This window comes from Microcaecilia unicolor, chromosome 12 (assembly GCF_901765095.1).
Source record: "Microcaecilia unicolor chromosome 12, aMicUni1.1, whole genome shotgun sequence".
In the NCBI taxonomy this organism is placed as follows: Eukaryota; Metazoa; Chordata; class Amphibia; order Gymnophiona; family Siphonopidae; genus Microcaecilia; species Microcaecilia unicolor.
In genome coordinates this window covers 93,479,443-93,498,877 of record NC_044042.1, presented here as the reverse complement: position 1 = coordinate 93,498,877, position 19,435 = coordinate 93,479,443, and the positions used below count along the sequence as shown (strand labels likewise).

Sequence of the window (19,435 nt, the reverse complement as noted above, 5' to 3'; positions counted from 1 at the left end):
TTATGGCCTGGCTCTTGAGAGGGCGCAATTGAGAGATAAGGGCTACTCTAACAAGGTCATCTCCACTTTCTTGCAGGCCCGCAAGCGGTCTACCTCCGCAGCTTATGCTCGGATCTGGCGCAAGTTTGATGCGTGGTGTGTTTCAAAGGCGATCACACCCACGCAGGCTACAGTCTCGCCGGTGCTGGACTTTTTGCAGGATGGCTTACAAAAAGGTCTGGCTTTCAATTCCCTGCGGGTTCAAGTGGCAGCATTGGCATGCTTTTGAGGAAAAGTCTCGGGCTTATCCCTTGTTGCTCATCCGGACATTGCCCGATTTCTCAGAGGGGCGCTTCTGCTCCGTCCTTCTGTGCGGTCGCCTGTGCGGTTTGGAACCTGGGGCTGGTGTTGAAGGCTCTCCAGTGTTTGCCTTTTGAGCCACTTAAGCGAGCTTTGGAGAAGGGTGTGACTCTCAAGACAGTCTTTTTTGGTGGCCATGACATCGGCTAGACACGTGTCTGAGCTTCAGGCGCTGTCCTGTCAGGACCCTTTTCTACAGTTCTTGGAGTCCGGAGTAACGGTATGTACAGTGCCTTCCTTCCTGCCTAAAGTGGTTTCAGCGTTTCACCTGAACCAGCCCATTTTTTCTTCCTTCCTTTTCTAGGGAAGATTTTCTGGATTCCTTTGGACAATTACATCTTTTGGATGTCCGCAGGGCTCTGTTGTAGTATCTACAGATGTCAAATGACTTCAGGACTTCTGATCACCTTTTTGTATTGTTGTCAGGTCCTCGACGCGGGTGTCCGGCGTCTAAGGCTAATATAGCCCGTTGGCTCAAGGAAGTCATTTTTTCTGCGTATCTGCTTTCAGGACAGTCTCCGCCTGAAGCGTTTAGGGCACATTCCAAGAGAGCGATTTCCTCCTCGTGGGCTGAAATGGGTGCATTCTCTCTTCAAGAGATCTGTAGTGCGGCTACTTGGGCTTCGCAGCTCTCATTTGTCCGGCATTATAAGCTGGATGTTGCAGCAAAGCAGGACGCACATTTTGGAGCGCAAGTGCTTGCTCGCGGAGTGGCCTATTCCCACCCTAAGTAGGGAGTGCTTTTGTACATCCCATCAGTTAATGGATTCATCTGCTGCTGATGATAAGGAAGGGAAAATTAGGTTCTTACCTTGGTAATTTTCTTTCCTTTAGTCACAGCAGATGAATCCATGATCCCTCCCTGTCTGACATTGTTTTTTGTTCAGATCTTTCATGCAGATATTGTATCTCATCAGGAGGAGTTGAAGACCAGCTCTCAGAGCTTCTACATGCTGTTCTATTGCAAGAGGTTGAGTTCGTCTTCCTTTTTGTGGTTATTGCTCTGGTTCTGGGGCGTTTGTTCGCTGTGAGGAAAGTTTGTTATTCTACCTTTATGATTCACTCTGCTTTGGAAATTTCAAATGCTGAAGGCAGATGGGGCTAGCCATCCAAGGGTCACTGTGGTTCTTCAGTGTTCTCTATCTCCACCTGCTGGTAGGCGGATACAACCCATCAGTTAATGGATTCATCTGCTGTGACTAAAGGAAAGAAAATTACCAAAGTAAGAACCTAATTTTCCCATTTGTACTGTGAAAAAAGCAATGGAAATTGGCATTTGCTGTGCCAGTGCCACTATTTATCTCAAAATGCCTTGACTGACAGGTTCTTACTGTTGGCTCTACCTGTGCAGCATAAGCACCACACAGGCCCTTGTCGATAGTGGCTGATAGGACCGCCTGGCAGAATCCGGGAACTGGAGAAGGCAGAAGCGTAGGACTAGGCAGTGCCTAGCAAACTGGCTGGAACACGACAGTGTTTGTCTAGAGATTGGCTCTTAAGAGAGCACTTGGGTTTGGCTCTTAAAAGAGCCCTTGGGGGCTGGCCCGACAGAGTGAAGGCCAGGGAGTAGCTGGAACAGCAAGATTAGAGACAGGAATAAGCAGTGCTGGAGGACTGTAACAGGCAGGGATGGAAGCAGGAGCAAAACAGGGCTGGAGCAAGAAGGACTGGAATCAGGAACTGGCTGGGCAATAAACACTGGAGAGACACAACTCTGTAAACTGTTGCTGAAGCACTGGAGGAGTATTGAGCACTTCTCCCTAGCCAGGAAGTGAGACCATCTGTCAGTGCCCCATCTAGGGCTTTAAAAAGGAAGTGCAGCAACCAGGAAGTAAACCTCACAAGTCTCTTAGGCACAGCATGCTGCAGAATTCTAGTGGCTTCTTGAACCAGGTGAAGCCCCTTCCCCAGCCTCTAGGTTTGAGCTTAAGGGGATAAAGATAATTAAAACACTTAATGAGTACTGGAGCTCATACTTTGACAGCAGGTTTCCATGTGTTATCTTCTGATCCATACCCCTTCCAGGCCAGCAGATAGTGTAGTCTCAATAACACTACAGATTTCAGCAGGGAGACAATGGAAAGCATTGTGGATGTGTATTGTAGAGGGAAGACATAACCAATATGTAACATTGCACTACAAAAGGGCCAATGAACGTAGGTATGAACTTATGAGAGGGCACCTTGAGCCTAAAGTGTCCGGTGCTCAGCCACACCTCCCCAGGGCAAAATGTGGGAGCTGACCATTGCTTGCAATTGTCCTGCTTCTTGTAGTTGACAGATGTCTGCATGAATAGTCGCTGAGTCTGGTGCAAAATTTCCCAGATATCTCCAGCTGCCTACTGGACCACTAGCATGGAGGAAGAAAGGCGGACAGGTACTAGAATCCGGGGATGTTGCCCATATACCACATAGAAGGAAGAAGAGCTGGTCTAACATAGTTACTATAGAACAACTCGCCCAAGGAAGTAGAAGCGCCAAGTCATCTTGGCACTCATTAACATAGTCTTAGAGGAAGCTTTTTAAGTGTCTGGCTTACCCTTTCCATCTGGCCATTAGACTGAAGGTGATAGGCTGAGGGGAAGTCCAACTTACATAGTTTCTGCCAGAATCAAGAGGTGAACTGAACTCCACAATCACTGACAATGTGTAGCAGCAGTCCATGGAGATGAAAGATCTCCTTGACAAAGGAGGCAGCCGACAGAAGGGAGTTCAGGCAAACTCGTGTAGAGATAGTGGTATGCCCTTGAGAAGATAAAAGATTGATGACAAAATCCATGGCAATATCTGACCAGGGTCGCACAGGAAGTAGAAGAGGCTGGAGCAAGCCTCACTGGTGCACATACATTGGCTTATTCCTGGCACAATTGACACATGAATTGACATATTCTTGTACTTTGAGCCATTCGAGGCCACCAATAATTGCGTTCCACCAGCCAAACTGCCCTCTTTATTTCCGGGTGCCCTGACAATTTAGTCATGTGCCCACTGCAAGGTCTTTCTTAGCCACTTGGGAACAAGCGTCTTCCCAGGGGGCACTGTAATCCGAAAGCTAGAATCTTCCTTGGATCGATGATGAGTTGAGGCTTGGAGGTGATGTCAGTGGAGTCAAAGGACCACGAAAGGGCAAGGGCATCAGTCCGGGCATATTTTTCCTGCTGGACGATAGGTCAAGCGAAAATCAAAGCGGGAGAAGAAGAGTGACCACCTGGCCTGATGGGGGGTTCAGTCTTTTGGCTTCTTGTAAATATTGAATCACATAAAGTACTCCTATCTTAAATAATATGCTTTAATAAACTGTCAGAAATACATGCACATATATTCATAAACAACACATTAATTTCTATGGATCCCTCTACCTCCCGCCATTCATGCACATTCACCCAGACAACAAACTCATATTTTATCGTGCCATAAATGCTTCTCATACAACAATCTTGGACATGTTTAGGCTCAAAATGCCTTCAAATAGTCAATCTTATCTTAAGTGGGATAGTCGCTGAAGTTTTCTAGTAAGGTTTCTTTCAAATCCTTGTCAACGACCCTTCACCGGTCGCATTTAGCGAAATCACCACATTAATGACAGTTATTTCAATGTCTCATGTCCAGTGTCTCAAAGTGTAACAAAACTGTTAAGTTTCCACAAACTGTATGGTCGTTCGTTTGCGTGGCGGCACTGCGTGGCAAGGGGAAGGCTGCCGGAGAAACTGCTGTAATCAGCTCAACATCCCGGCTTTAAATCATCCAGGCCCTCGATGTCCCAGGTGATCATAACCTGTTCGTTTTCTACAATTCTCTTAGGGTCATGATTCTAATGCTTTTCCGGTACACTGATGTTGTAATTCTTACAATTTCCAATGAATGAGACGTTCCACCTTGTGTCTTTCTGAATAAAGATTTTCCACCATCAGCACTTCGCAGCCAGCCATGAGATGAGTAAATATTTCTAGCTCTTTCCTTACAGAATCTACAGATACCTGTTGCACCAGTTTTTTCAATGCTTGCTATAAGCCATCTTGTTCATAATCTGCTGTTCTGGGCTGCAGTTATCAATTGCTCATCCTTAGGTTTCAGGTCACCTCTCCTTAACCATTCATGTGTCCGATGTTGATCCATGAATGGTTCCTGGAGTAATAATTGCTATTTCCTGCTGAGTTTCTGGGAGAACTGTTATGTCCTGGTGATGTGCAATGACATCACCTGCTTGTGTTCCTGATCAATCCTGCTATTTACAGAAAACATCTGTTATAAATGAGCAATAGTGGTTTTTCTATAATTGTTTTTTATTGCTAGTCAAAATATGAAATATTTAAAAATTGATCTTTTTAAAAACTTCTCTCAAATCTGCATGATTTTAAGAGACTAAGGTGCTCATTTTCAAAGCACATAATCTTACAAAGTTACAAGTCTATGTGCTTTGAAAATGAGCCTCTAAGTTTCAAGATAGAAATTCGTGACAAAGAAAAGGTTTTTCATGTCATGAACTATACACTAAACTGACATCTAAGCTTTTGCTTGTATTTCAGGAGGAGGAAATGTGGAAGTTAAAACAGAGAAGCTAGCTTTCAGAGAGAAGAGTCAGTCTAAGATTGGATCCATGGATAATATCAGCCATGTTCCTGGTGGAGGGGCAAGAAAGGTATAGGTACTACTACTACTACTTATCATTTCTGTAGCGCTACTAGACGTACGCAGCGCTGTGCACTTGAACATGAAGAGACAGTCCTTGCTCGACAGAGCTTACAGTCTAATTAGGACAGACAAACAGGACAAACAAGAGATAAGGGAATATTAAGGTGAGGATGATAAAATAAGGGTTCTGAACAAGTGAATAAGGGTTAGGAGTTAAAAGCAGCATCAATAAGGTGGGCTTTTAGCTTAGATTTGAAGGCAGCCAGAGATGGAGCTTGACGTACTGGCTCAGGAAGTCTATTCCAGGCATATGGTGCAGCAAGATAAAAGGAATGGAGTCTGGAGTTAGCAGTGGAAGAGAAGGGTGCAGATAAGAGAGATTTACCCAGTGAGTGGAGTTCCCGGGGAGGAATGTAGGGAGAGATGAGAGTGGAGAGGTACTGAGGAGCTGCAGAGTGAATGCACTTATAGGTCAATAAGAGGAGTTTGAACTGTATGCGGAAATGGATAGGAAGCCAGTGAAGTGACTTGAGGAGAGGGCTAATATGAGCATGACACTGGTGGAATATTAGTCATGCAGCAGAATTTTGAACAGATTGAAGAGGAGAGAGATGGCTAAGTGGGAGACCTGTGAGAAGCAAGTTGCAATAGTCTAAGCGAGAGGTGATAAGAGCGTGGATGAGGATTCTGGTAGTGTGCTCAGAAAGGAAAGGGCAAATTTTGCTGATATTATAGAGAAAGAAACGACAGGTTTTAGCAGTCTGTTGAATATGTGCAGAGAAGGAGAGGGAGGAGTCGAAGATGACCCCAAGGTTACGAGCTGATGAGACAGGAAGGATGAGAGTGTTATCCACAGAAATAGAGAATGGGGGAGGAGGATAGGTTGGTTTAGGGGGAAAGATAAGAAGCTCAGTCTTGGTCATGTTTAGTTTCAGATGGCGCTGAGACATCCAGGCAGCAATGTCAGACAGGCAGGCTGATACTTTGGCCTGGGGTTTGGCTGAGATTTCTGGTGTGGAGAGGTAGATCTGGGAGTCATCAGCGTAAAGATGATACTGAAAACCATGGGATGAGATCAGAGTACCAAGAGAAGAAGTATAGATTGAGAAGAAAAGAGGTCCCAGGATAGATCCCTGAGGTACACCAACTGACAGTGGGATAGATGTAGAAGAGGATCCACTAGAGTATACACTAAAGGTATGCTGGGAGAGATAAGAAGAAAACCAGGAAAGAACAGAGCCCTGAAATCCAAGTGAGGACAACGTATCAAGGAGCAGGCTGTGATCAACAGTGTCAAAAGCAGCAGATAGATCGAGAAGGATGAGGATAGAATAGAGACCTTTGGATCTGGCTAGGAACAGATCATTGGAGACTTTAGCAAGCATTGTTTCAGTTGAATGAAGGGGGCAAAAGCCAGATTGAAGTGGATCAAAAATAGCTTGAGATGAAAGAATGTCAAGGCAACGGCGGTATCTTGGATAGGAAAGGGAGGAGGGAGATGGGGCGATAGTTGGAAGGACAGGTAGGGTCCAATGAAGGTTTTTTAAGGAGTGGTGTGACTACCGCATGTTTGAAGGCATCAGGAACAGTTGCAATGGACAGTGAAAGATAAACAGGATGACAGTAGGAGAGATAATGTTAAGTAGATGGGTGGGAATAGGATCAGAGGAACAGGTAATTAGTTTCGAGGAGGAAAGAAGATGTGTAGTTTCCTCTTCAGTGATTTCAGAAAAGGAAGAAAAGGAGGCAGGGGTTGGAGGGTTGAGAGAATGGACTAAGAGAAGGAGAGGTGGAGGTGAACTGGTTCAGAATTCAAGTTTAATCTTGTGAACCTTATCATGAAAGAACTCAGCCAGAGTCTGGGGGGGAAGTGAAGGGGGGATTGGAGGTGGGTGAAAATATGCTCCATACATATGTGCTATAAAATCTTGGTGTTTTTGCCGGTTCTAACCAACATGCTTCTTGTGTTCATCACCTATTTTATATACATACATACATATATACATTTGATTTTAATAAACATGTAACATGGGAGAAGATGAGAAAATATCAGGCTAGACAACTGCTTATAATTGAATACAGCATAGGCACAATCCACTTATTTTTGATTACTGGGCTCAGCTAATTCTGGGTTTATATCTGTGAAAATCAAACTAGACAGACTGACAACTCTTATGTTTAAGGTCAGGATTAGGCTGGGGTTCAAGGCAGAAACACGAGAATGGGCCCCCAAAGCATGCCTACAGAGTATGTCTCCTTAAGCTTCATGCAGGTTTAGGGTCTACTGTATCATGGAGGCCTAGGGCAATTGCTACCTCCCCAAATACTAGCCATGCTTGTGGATCATCCCCACATAGGCTGTATAATGGGGCTGAATTAAGCTTTTCTATTCATTAGAAATGAGTATGTTACTTGGAGTGTAATTACATAGGGGCCCTTTTACTAAAGCTAAGCAACACGTGGCCCATAGGTAAAAAATAGGACATACAGCATTTAGCGCGCGTGCTAAGCTTAGTAAGAGGGCCCCTTAGTTTCCATTGTTCTCCAAGGATTGCGTTTTGATGGATTCCCAGAAGAAACTCCTCTTCCTTTTTGAGGGACACATACTCAGTTCATCACAAGCTTTGGTTTAAACAAGTAATAACGGCGAGTAGAATGTTAAACAGCAGGTCGTAGGATCTACCACAGAGTTCATAAACATGCTTTACTTTTAGAGAGCAATTATTACAAATAATTATACGACCACTTCATTTGATATGAACACCTCCACAAATGAACAACAGTTTTGTCTTTCCATGGTAGAATCGAAGAAGTAGAAGGATTTCTCAATACAGAAGAAATAGCAAACCAACAAATTGTATTTGGCCACAAGAATGGGATTAAGGAAGCACTGTTTATTAAGGGCCTGACACAGCCCATGTTTTGGCATGCTGCCTGTGTTAGGGGTCTACTAAATAAATATAAATCACACATAAAAATTAAAAACAATGTATTTAAAAAATAAATGAATCACTAAGCTTTAGTATATTTCAAATATGGAAAAGCTCACAGCTCAGAATGCCAAGACACTGGTGAAACTGGAGAAAATATGGGGCCCTTTCCTTATTCATTGCTCATAAAGGGATGTTTTAGTGTTACACTGTCTAATGGCCTTGACATTCTTCTTTGTTTTGAAGGAGGGTGGTGCGGAGGAGGGATTACCTATTTGGAGAACTGTGGAAAACTTTATTTTTAAATTGGAGGTATATGTTTAGGTCCCCATTTTTGTGAGGTTATTTGACTTGTTTGTTATGAGAGTGCCATATTCTGTTTGTTTATTTCACTTGCCTGATGTCTTGTTGCAATTTTAGGCTTTAATCAAAATACCTCTAAAAATAAAAAATCAATAATCTAAATGTTCAAAAACAAATGAGTAGTGAGATAGATGTATATATATAGCAAAATAAGGGGCCCTTTTACTAAGCAACAACAAAAGCTAGAAAGATGCTTCAGTGGCGTAGCCAGACTGCCAATTTTGGGTGGGCCTGAACCCAAAGTGGGTGGGCACAAAATTTTCTCTCTACCCCCCCCCCCCCCCCCCCCCCAGCAAAATGTAGTCACAGTCAGATGCATTTGTCACACAGGGTAAAGTGCTGCTTTTCAGTGCATCAGATTTCAGACAATTTATTTAATAGCCTTAACACCCTTTTCAGTGAGCTTTCAGAGGCCAAAACCTCCTGCCTCAGGTCAGTATAATGCTGTTACGGTATCCTCTCCTGACCTAAGGAAGGAAGTATTGGTCTCTGAAACTTTATTAACACCATATTACTTTATCCTAAATTAAAAATAAAATTATTTTCTTTACCTTTGTTGTATGGCCATTTACTTTTTCTCATTGTGTTGCTCCCAGTCTCTAGATTCTGCTTTCCTTCGTTTTCGCTTGACTCTTCTGCCAGGGTTTCCTGGCCATTTGTCATTTTTCTCTCCTTTTTCTTTGCTTTCTTCAATATTTTTCTGCCTCTCTCTGTGTCCAGATTTAATTCATTCTTACTATCCATTCTTTAATTTCCTTCATCTACTTATGGCTTTTCATCTTTTTCTCACCCTTGTTCTCCCCATGCCCCTTCCTCTTATTCTCCAATCTTTCACTACTCCCCCTTTCCATGCAGCAGCTCTCCTCTTTCTCTCCCCATCCTTCCAGTGTCTCCCCTCTCTCTCCCCATCCTTCCAATAGTCTCCCCTCTTTCTTTCTGCATCCTTCCATCCAGTGTCACCTCTTTCTCCCTACCCTTCCATCCAGCGTCTTCCCTCTTTCTCTCCCCATCCTTCCACCCATCTACCCTCTCTCCTGATCCTTCCATCTAATGTCTCTCTCCCTCCTTCTAACCAGTGTCTATCTCTCTACCCTTTTCTGTTCAGTGTCCCTTCTCTCTCCACATCCTTCCACTCTCCCCTTTTTCTCTGCATCCTTTCATCCATCTCCCCTCTTTCTCTGCCATCCTTCCATCTGTTTTCCCTCTTTCTCTCCCCATCCTTCCGTTTTCCCTCTTTCTTTGCCATCTGTTTTCCCTCTTTCTCTCCCCATCCTTCCATTTTCCCTCTCTCTCCCCATCCTTCCATTTTCCCTCTTTCTCCCCATCCTGCCATCTGTTTTCCCTCTTTCTCTCCCCATCCTTCCATTTTCCCTCTTTCTCCCCATCCTGCCATCTGTTTTCCCTCTTTCTCTCCCCATCCTTCCATTTTCCCTCTTTCTCTGCCATCCTCCCATCTGTTTTCCCTCTTTCTCTCCCCATCCTTCCATTTTCCCTCTTTCTCTGCCATCCTCCCATCTGTTTTCCCTTTCTCTCCCCATCCTTCCATTTTCCCTCTCTCTCCCCATCCTTCCATTTTCCCTCTTTCTCCCCATCCTGCCATCTGTTTTCCCTCTTTCTCCCCATCCTGCCATCTGTTTTCCCTCTTTCTCTCCCCATCCTTCCATTTTCCCTCTTTCTCTGCCATCCTCCCATCTGTTTTCCCTCTTTCTCTCCCCATCCTTCCATTTTCCCTCTTTCTCCCCATCCTGCCATCTGTTTTCCCTCTCCCATTCAGGCCCACCAGCCCCAGCTCCCATTGCCGGCCACTGCTGCTTTTCCTGATGAGCAGCAGGGCCGGCGCTACAAAAAGAAGAAGCGCTCAGCTGACTGAGCTGAGCGCCAACGCGTCGCTAAGGAAAAGAAAAAATGTTTTAAAAAAAACGCGGCACTGCAGGCAGCCTCGAAGCATTGGCTGCTGGCTCTGCAGGCTCCTTCCGTCTCTTACGTCACTGCCCCTGCTTCGCTACAGGGGCAGTGATGTAAGAGACGGGAGGAGCCTGCACAGAGCCAGCAGCCAATGCTTCGAGGCTGCCTGCCGTGCCGCATATTTTTAAAAACATTTTTTCTTTTCCTTAGCGATGCGTTGGCGCTCAGCTCAGTCAGCTGAGCGCTTCTTCTTTTTGTAGCGCCGCGCGCCGCGGCAATGGGAGCTGGCGCTGGGCGGGCCTGGGCTGGAATTGGGTGGGCCTGGGCCCACCCAGGCCCACCCGTAGCTACGCCCCTGAGATGCTTAGGTGCATAGGGAGAGGCATGACCAGCCGGAAAAAGGAGGTGATAATACCTCTATTTAAATGAGGTTTCACCAGAGATTTAGAGTAACTTGGACAATTCTGGAGACCGCAACTTCAAAAAGATATAAACAGGATGGAGTCAGTCCGGAGGGCAGCTACAAAAAGTGGCCCTAGCACGCTCTTGCGCTGGGTTTTTCTCATGTGCGAAGGCCATTTTTACCACAACCTTAAAATGGCCAATTTTCTATTTTTTGTATTAATGGTCATGCATTAATGTTGTCAGTACTCAGCCATTAAAAACATTTACTACATGAACACTTAATGCCATCCATTTTTGTAGCCTGTAATGTTGATGCGCTAACTGTTTAGGGCAGGAACGCTCGCTCTACATCCTCTGACATGCCGCCTCTCAAAATGTTTTCTTTTTTTTTGTGTGTGTGTGTGTGTGTCCAGATTAGTGTTACGTTACGTTATTCAAGACTTACTGGCCACAAATACCCATGTATAGTTCATTGCTGATCACAAATCAAAAAAGTATGAGACTTAACCTCAGAAATTGCATAGTATTGTATAAGAACATAATAATCAGAATTCACAAAATATATCGAAAACAAAAACACCTGATCGGTCAAATATTTGTGGAACAAGAACATCTTGAGAGTTTTATAGAATGTCTACTAAACCAAAGGTAAAGAATTCCATAGTGATGCAACTAGATAATGAAGAGAAGAGTTGAACATCATCTTAAACCATATTCAACGGACAGCTGGAAAATTTTAAATCATGCGGCCACGGTTTTCTATTGCTAATTGGATTACCTTGCAAAAACTGTACAAGATCATATAAGTACAATGGTGCAACACCACTTATGATTTTAAACACAACTGTAATTAATTTAACCTTGTTCTGGCCTCATCCAGCAGAATTTGTTCTAATTTGGCAGTTGCTGCAGGTTACCTGGGGGCATCCCACTATACACCTTTTTAAGCTGCATTAGGTGCACGTTGGCACCTAATGCAGCTTATTAAAAGAGCCCCTAAGCATTATAGATTTTTTTTTTAAATGACGTGTTTACATAAAATCATAATTAGTAACATAGTAGATGATGGCAGAAAAAGACCTGCACAGTCCATCCAGTCTGCCCAACAAGACAACATATGTGTAAACCTTACCTTGATTTGTACCTGCCTTATTCAGGGCACAGACCGTACAAGTCTGAGCAGCAGTACTTCCCGCCTCCCAACCACCAGTCCCACCTCCCATCACCAGCTTTGGCACAGACTGTATAAGTCTGCTCTCCACTATCCTCGCCTCCCAACCACCAACCCCTCTTCCCCCCACCTGCTCTGCCCCCCAATTTCAGCTAGGCTTCTGAGGATCCATTCCTTCTGCACAGGATTCCTTTATGCATATCCCACGCCAGGGGCGTAGCCAGACCTCGCCAGGAGGGGGGGCCAGAGCCCGAGGTGGGGGGCACTGTTTAGCCGCCCCCCCCCACCGCCGCCCCCCCCCCGAGCCACCGCCACCGCCGCCACCACATCGGACCCCCCCTGCCGGCCTGCCCATGATCCCCTTCAACCCCCCTCCCGACACCAACTCTCCCCCGCTGTCACCGCCCGCCCCGTCGCCGCAAATGACACCCTCCCTGAAGAGAGACGTCCCTCCGCGCTCGAGCAGCGCCCCTCCCCAATGAAGCTCCGGCATTTTTTAGCATTAAATCTTAGCTGCCAAATTCGTTAGATCCCTTCTCATGTTATCTACACCATCAGAGATGTCTATCCTATTGCAGATTTTGGTATCATCCGCAAGGAGCCAAACTTACCAGATAGCCACTTGGCAATATCATGTACAAAAATTTTAAGAATTGGACCAAAAACTGAACCTTAGGCACACCACTGATAGCATCCTTTTACACAGAGTGAGCTCCATTTCCCAGACAAATCTGTATTTCTGATGGGGAGACAGGGATAATATAAGACCGGTATGAAACTTGAGTGATTGATTTTTTTTTTTTTTTTCAGTGGATGCAGAGAAGGCATTTGATAGGGTAGCCTGGCCTTTTCTATTCAAAGTGCTAGAGAGCTTAGGGCTGGGACCCCATCTTCAGAGCTGGATTTGCATGGTGTGCCATGCTCCTGTGGCCTATATTAAAATCAGTGGATGATTTTGAGCTCCGACGTGACATTCAACAGGGTTATCCCATGATTCCAATCCTATTTGCATTGGTAATAGAGCCCTTGGCTCAATGCATCATGGAGCAGCAACAGGTGGCTGGGACGCGGGTTCATGGTAAGGATCATAAGATTAGTCTTTTTGTAGAAGATATACTATTTATATTGACTAATCCCTGGGACTCGTTAACAGGGGTGGTGCGGGAATTGGATGCCTACAGGGAGGGTCTTGGGGTTTCAAGTACATAAGTATTGCCATACAGGGAAAGACCAAAGGTCCATCGAGCCCAGCATTCTGTTCCCAACAGTGGCCAATTCAGGTCACAAATACCTGGCAGGATCCCAAAAATGTACAAAACATTTTATACTGCTTATCCCAGAAATAGTGGCTTTTCCCCAGTCCATTTAATAACGGTCTATGGACTTTTCCTTTAGGAAGCCGGCCAAACCTTTTTTTTTAAACTCCGCTAAGCTAACCACCTTTAAAACGGTTGGAAGTCCTTAATATTACATTGTCGCAGGAACAGGTGGATTTTCATTTCAGCCTTTTTTCCCATTTGGATGGATTAAAATGGCCATCTGATATTTGGGCATTTCTATTGGGGGAAGGGTACCAGTTTATATGATTTGAATTATTGCCCGTTGTTGAAGAGGATCAACCAGTACCTGGAAAACATTGATCCTCTCCTGGGTGGGCCATCTTGAAACAGTTAAAATGATTTTTCTTCCCCAATTGCTGTATTTTTTTCCACTTTTCCTATTTGGGTGCCAGACAGGGTTTTAAACACAATGCAACATCAAATTTCACGATTTATTTGTGCTCACCGTAGGCCTGGAGTAATGTGTCGTTAAAGTAGTTGCACATGTGTTTGAGTGGAAGACGACAGAGGGTAGTGGTAAATGGAACTCACTTTGTTTGATGCTCAGTTTTATTGAAAACATTTAAATATTATAACAAACATGCAAGTTCATACAATACAAATAGTAGATGCAAATTGATTTTTCAATGCATCTACCCCTTACACATCCATAACAAATAACTAACACATCCCCCTCTGTGTTACTCTGTGGCTGCATAAATTGGAAGGTGGGTTAGCAGTGCCGAATATAAAACAATATTAAGCAGCACAATTAAAGGCTTTCCTGGCCTGGCAAGCACAGGGTGGAGTTGGAAAAGGAAGAGAAGTGAGATATACCACTGATGCATCTATCTTGGCAACCTCGGGGAAGAAGGATGTGGGTAGGGGAAGCCCTACAGACAATTAACTATGAGGGTGTGGACTCGGATTAGGGAGGGATTGTTACAAGGGAGGAAATACTCTTTGTGATATAATATGCAGTTCTGCCCAGGAAGGGATCAAGCTTTGTTTCCCCTGGGGATGGGTGGTTAGTATGTGTAGGTCAGTTTTTTGATAAGGCCCGCAAAGTGATGCAAAGTTTTACTGAACCAAAACTTCAATATGGTCTTTTGTCAATGGATATCTTCCCCTATCTACAGGTTAAGCATTATATGCGGGGTTCTCTGGTGATAACAGAGCTATTTCACGTGAAAAGCATCTTTGAGTGCTTGTTAGGTCCTACATTACAGAAAGGGGCTATTTCCCAAATCTGTTGGTGTTTACATTGTAGGTGGGAGAGGAAACTGCAGTATATGCTGACTTGGGGAGGGTGTTGGGGAATGAGGTGTGGGAGGAAATTTGGCGGCATACAAAGAATCTGAAATTGTCTGCCCTCATTATAGAAAATGGCTATAAAGTTCTATTTTGGTGGTATTACACGCATGTACTGGTTTCATACATGTGTGGCGGTGGGACTGATTGATGGTGGTGAGGCTGTGGTGCACAAGGGACATTTAGCCATATGCAGTGTCACTGTGATGTAATACAGCCATATTGGGAACATGTATTTTGCATGCTTTCTCAGATGTTTAACAAGGAAATACTTCCCAAGATGGAGGTGGCCTTATTAAATGGGCTTGGACGATGGAGAGGACATTTTACTTAAATTGAGATTGACAGCGGCTAGAATATTGTTGGCTGCCTGATGAGAGCCCTTTCAACCACCAACTCTGCAGCTGGTGGTACAGAAACTTGATAAATGGTATGATATATATAGACTGACTGAATTTTAATACTATATAGTGGGTCTGTCTGTCAGAGGAGGTGGTGATGTTTTTAATGGTGACAACGAAACCACTGTATTTGAGGCTGACTTTGGGCACACAGGATGGGATGGGAGGGAGGGGAGGGGAGGGGGATGCGTTAGTTATTTGTTATGGTTGTGTAAGGGGTAGATGCATTGAAAAATCGATGTGCATCTACTGTTTGTATTGTATGAACTTGCATGTTTGTTATAATATTTAAATGTTTTCAATAAAACAACATCAAAGTGACTTCCATTTACCACTACCCTCTGTCATCTTCCACTCAACCACATGTGCAACTACTTTAATGACACAATTATACTGAATCCATGGAAAAAGGAAAAGGGGTGGGAATTGATAAGCCACCTTTCTGTGGTTACAATCAAATATAGCACAATATTACTATAAGAGCCTGCTATTAACAGGAAACATCTACTTTAGCGCTAAAAGGGAATATTACTGTGGCCAAACAATGCCATGTACATGTGCATCAGGATCAGAGTCGTGATAAATTATAAAAGGTCATGATCATTCTAAACATAAAATTTAAGAGCACCATTGGTTTCTTATGATGTACTACAGGCAATGGCAATTTGTTATGTTTGAAGACCGGAAGAAGAAATAGAAGAACAGTCCTCCACAGGTTACACCGAAAGGCAACAAAACAGTGGAGGTGATACAAAAAGAGCAATAGTGTAGGTGCTTAAAAGATAAAACTAGACTCAACATGGGCCATGTTTCTGCCAATAGGCCTGCATCAGGAGTCTGATCAAATATCACACGGTACATATATGATGTTTTAGAATCACTCACCAAAAGAAAGATATTTTCCAAATCAACTGTCGATACAATAGTGGCTCACCACCTTCTCGGTTTGCAGCAGATTGAAAAAATATTGGCATCAAGCACCAGTTTTTTTTAGCTCGGTCAATACAATAGCCAGACAATGCAACAGCTATTGTATTGACTGAGTAAGAAAACTGGTGTTTGACGCCAATGTTTTTTCAGTCTGCCGCAAACTGAGAAAATAATAGGAAAATATCTGACTAATACATCATAAGAAAACAGATAATTACACTCAACTCAACATAATATGGATCCAAGATTACATAACGTGGAACTATTATACAAGAAAAAGATACTTATTTCAAGAAATGAAAACAGACATGATACAGAATGTCTAAATCAGAATATAGAGCTAAGACAGATGTTAATTAACCCCCACTATCCTTTTAACTTTATTTTTAAAGTACATCCTAAGTAACCAATTTATCTTCTAAGTAACCAATGTATCTTCTAAGCATTTCCCTAGGGGTGACAGAAAAAACCCTAGGAAATTTTAGGAAATTATTGCCTCTAAGAGAGTTCTCAAGAGATTCAGTTTTCCTTCTCAAATTCTATACTTCCCTTATCATTGTAGTTTGAATCATCTGAACAGAGACCAAATTTTTTTCCTGCTTTCCTACATGTTCCACTAAATTTTTTACTTCAGATTCAACAGTTTCCAACTTAAGTTTATAGGAACAAATTTCTTGTTCCAATTTTTCATCCTGGGGGAACAAATCCTTACCCAGGTTAGCTATTAGGGCCCATAAATTGTCCAGTGTTACATCAGATGGTTTCTCAAGTAAAAATGAAGGAACTTGTGAAGTCTGTTCCTGCTGAATTGCTGAAGAAATATCTTCCTGCTCACCGCCCACTGCCAGGGATACTGCAGATGGAAGTAAACTCGCAGCAGCCATTTAGGGGTCCAGTGAGGCTGATACCCTGAAGTCGTTCGCTGGATGTAACAATGCCTCCTGCCGTTCCAACTTAGCAGCATTTTCTAGCGGCAAGAGCGAGGACGTCGTCAGTGGTGAACTAGTGCTCTGCGGCTGTGGGGGAGGTGCTCTATGATTTGGGCTCAGCGTGACACCCAGCCCTGGTGGCGCCACAGGATCTCTACCCAACCTAGGCGTCGCATGCAAACCACATTCCGACCTCAAAAGCATCCCAGCTGTCCACACAAAGGAATCAGACATGCCAGCCACCCTTGGGGCTTACCGATGGGAGGTCGCAACAGATGGTCGACCCCTGCGTTTCAGCATAATAAAGAAATCCAACAAAGGTAAGAGCGGAGACTCAGCTCACGTCAGTTAAGAATTGCCATCTTGGATCGCACAGCCAGTCATTCCATTTTTAATAAGCTATATAATTCTATATTGACATGCATTGTGAGCTGCAGGCAAGGCAACTTTGCTTTGCACCACATGACATTAACAATGGTGACTCTAATCCTGATGCACATGTACATGGCATTGTATGACCACAATAACATTAATGTTTATTTTTAAAGTAGATATTTCCTGTTAATAAAGGGCTGAAATGGTAGTACTGTATATATGTATAATTTGTATACTTGTCTCTTTAGCTCTGTGTTAAGATTGAATCGATGACATTCTTGAGAGCATTCAAGTTGTGTGACCTCAAGGTGTTGTTTGCCTTTTTATGTAATCCTTTTTGTATTTGTCATTAATTATGATTTTATGTGAACACTAGTAAAAAAAGGCCCGTTTCCGAAACCAATGAAACGCGCGCTAGCATGTGGTTTTTTGTGTGTGTATGTGTCACAGAGTTATTTTGTGTGTGTGAGGGTGCGGTGTGTGTGCAGGTTGTTGATGTGTGTCTTTTTTTGTTTTGTTTTTTGCTTGGGGGTAGGGGGATGTGCTATGCTGGCAAAGTGGGTTGGATTGGTGTGTGGCTTTGAGGGTGTGTTTCTGTTGTATTGTGTGTGTGTGGTTTTGTCTATCAAGGAGGTTTGTGGAGGGGGGGTCTTTCTGTTGGTGAAATGTAAATGTGGTTGTAGGGGGTGTCAGCCTTTGTTGAGTGTTGTTTTTTTTTTTTGTGTTGTGCTGAGGCAGCAGTGTTGTTTTAGATGGGCGGAAGGTAGAGGAGCATGTTCTTTGTCGGTATTTTTTGGCCGTTTCAGGGCTGCTATAGGGGAATGCTGGAAGTGAAATGTGCTGTTGGAAGCAGCGCCATCTTTTTCCATTGGGCTGGGGTTCTGGGCATCCTGGAGGTGGGTGACGGCTTGCCTGAGGACGGGGATGGTTGTTTTAAGTTGGCGGAAGGGAGAAGAGCACGGTCTCGGGCCGTCGGGGGGCGATACGGTATGTTTGGTCCATTTCAGGCCGGCTGCAGGTGAATGCTGGAACATTTATGCGCTGCAGGAATCAGCGCTGTCTTTTTCCGGGTGCTTGGGAAATCCCCGAGGTGGGAGACAGCTTGCCTGAGGCTGGGGATGGTTGGGCACGTCCTTGGCCGCTTCGGCAAAAGGGGAAGAGGAAGGGGGTGGGGAGTTACCTGCAGCCGCCTGAGAAACCATGTATTCTTTGTTTGTTTTGTATTATTAGTTTGCATTTCTGTTGAAGAAAGAGTGGATGCCTTTCGAATGATGGAGGTGGTGCATCGGTGTGCGGTTGTTTCGTTAGTTTGGCAGCCAGTCTCCAGCGATTCCTAGGCAGGGAAGGAGTACTCCTCCCCCTTCCTTGGTCGCTGTTTGCTGCTGGCTGGGTCGCGGGTAATCCTTCCAGCTGGGCCGCAGCTTGTCCTGTTCGCCCACGTCCCAGATGGTGACGGGCACGTTGTTTTCCGGCTCCTCTGACTCCATGTCAAGCGATCCCAAATATAGTCTGTGCTATAGGCCCTCTGGCACTCTTCAGTACTGGCATTAGGCATTTAAAAATTTCCCCCCCCCCCCCCCCCCCTCCTCCTGGTCTATTTTTGCACATACCCACAGCAGGAATATTCTTCTCTCGTTCCAGCGGTAGTTCTGTGCTCTTCGTGCTGCACAGATAATGAGCCATTCTGCTGGGGAATGCTCCTCCCTTATTGTCACGTAGTTTCCTCTGATTGGTCTGTCTTATGTTGCCTAGTGTTGCCTGGGAACGGTGTTGTGATGGTCCTTTGTGTTTCAGAATGTTGAGGGTGTTTTTTCTGATTGGTCCGTCATGCGAGTGCGGGGCAGAGAGACATGGTCAGTGTTGTGGCTTCACCACCATGAATCCATGAACCCTTCAGTGAGTGACTGAGTGTCTTCAGAACGTTGAGGGTGAGTTTTATTATAGTAGATTGATAATATTTTTGGAAATCTGTTTATAATACTTATTTTACTATGAGTCTCTCACTACTTATTTTAATTTTGGTACATTTTGATTATTGATTTATTTTTGTTTTAAGTATATTTTAATTTTTGTGAGTGATTTACAGGCTTATTTTCGAAAGAGAAGAGCACCCATCTTTCAACACAAATTGGGAAATGGGCGCCCTTCTCCCAGGGTCACCCAAACCGGCATAATCAAAAGCTGATTTGGGGAGTCCTCAACTGCTTTCCGTTGCGGGGACAACCAAAGTTCACGGGGGCGTGTGGAAGCGTAGCGAAGGCGGGACTGGGGCGTGCCTAACACATGGGCGTCCTCGACCGATAATGGAAAAAAGAAGGGCGACCCTGACGAGCACTTAGGCGACTTCACTTGGTCGATTTTGGGGTTTTTTTTACGTCCAAGCCTCAAAAAAGGTGCACGAACTGACCAGATGACCACCGGAGGGA

The 19,435-nt window shown here is 44.3% G+C and overlaps 1 protein-coding gene across 8 annotated transcripts in view; it reads left to right on the top strand.

Moving 5' to 3' along the window:
* MAPT (microtubule associated protein tau) overlaps positions 1-19,435 on the top strand; it is a 344,430-nt gene that overhangs the window by 292,651 nt on the left and 32,344 nt on the right. For all 8 annotated transcript variants that reach the window (XM_030220780.1, XM_030220786.1, XM_030220784.1 and 5 more), the window contains one exon: positions 4,865-4,977. In XM_030220780.1, coding sequence (XP_030076640.1) covers positions 4,865-4,977 — 113 coding nt within the window. The remainder of the gene's footprint in view (positions 1-4,864; positions 4,978-19,435) is intronic.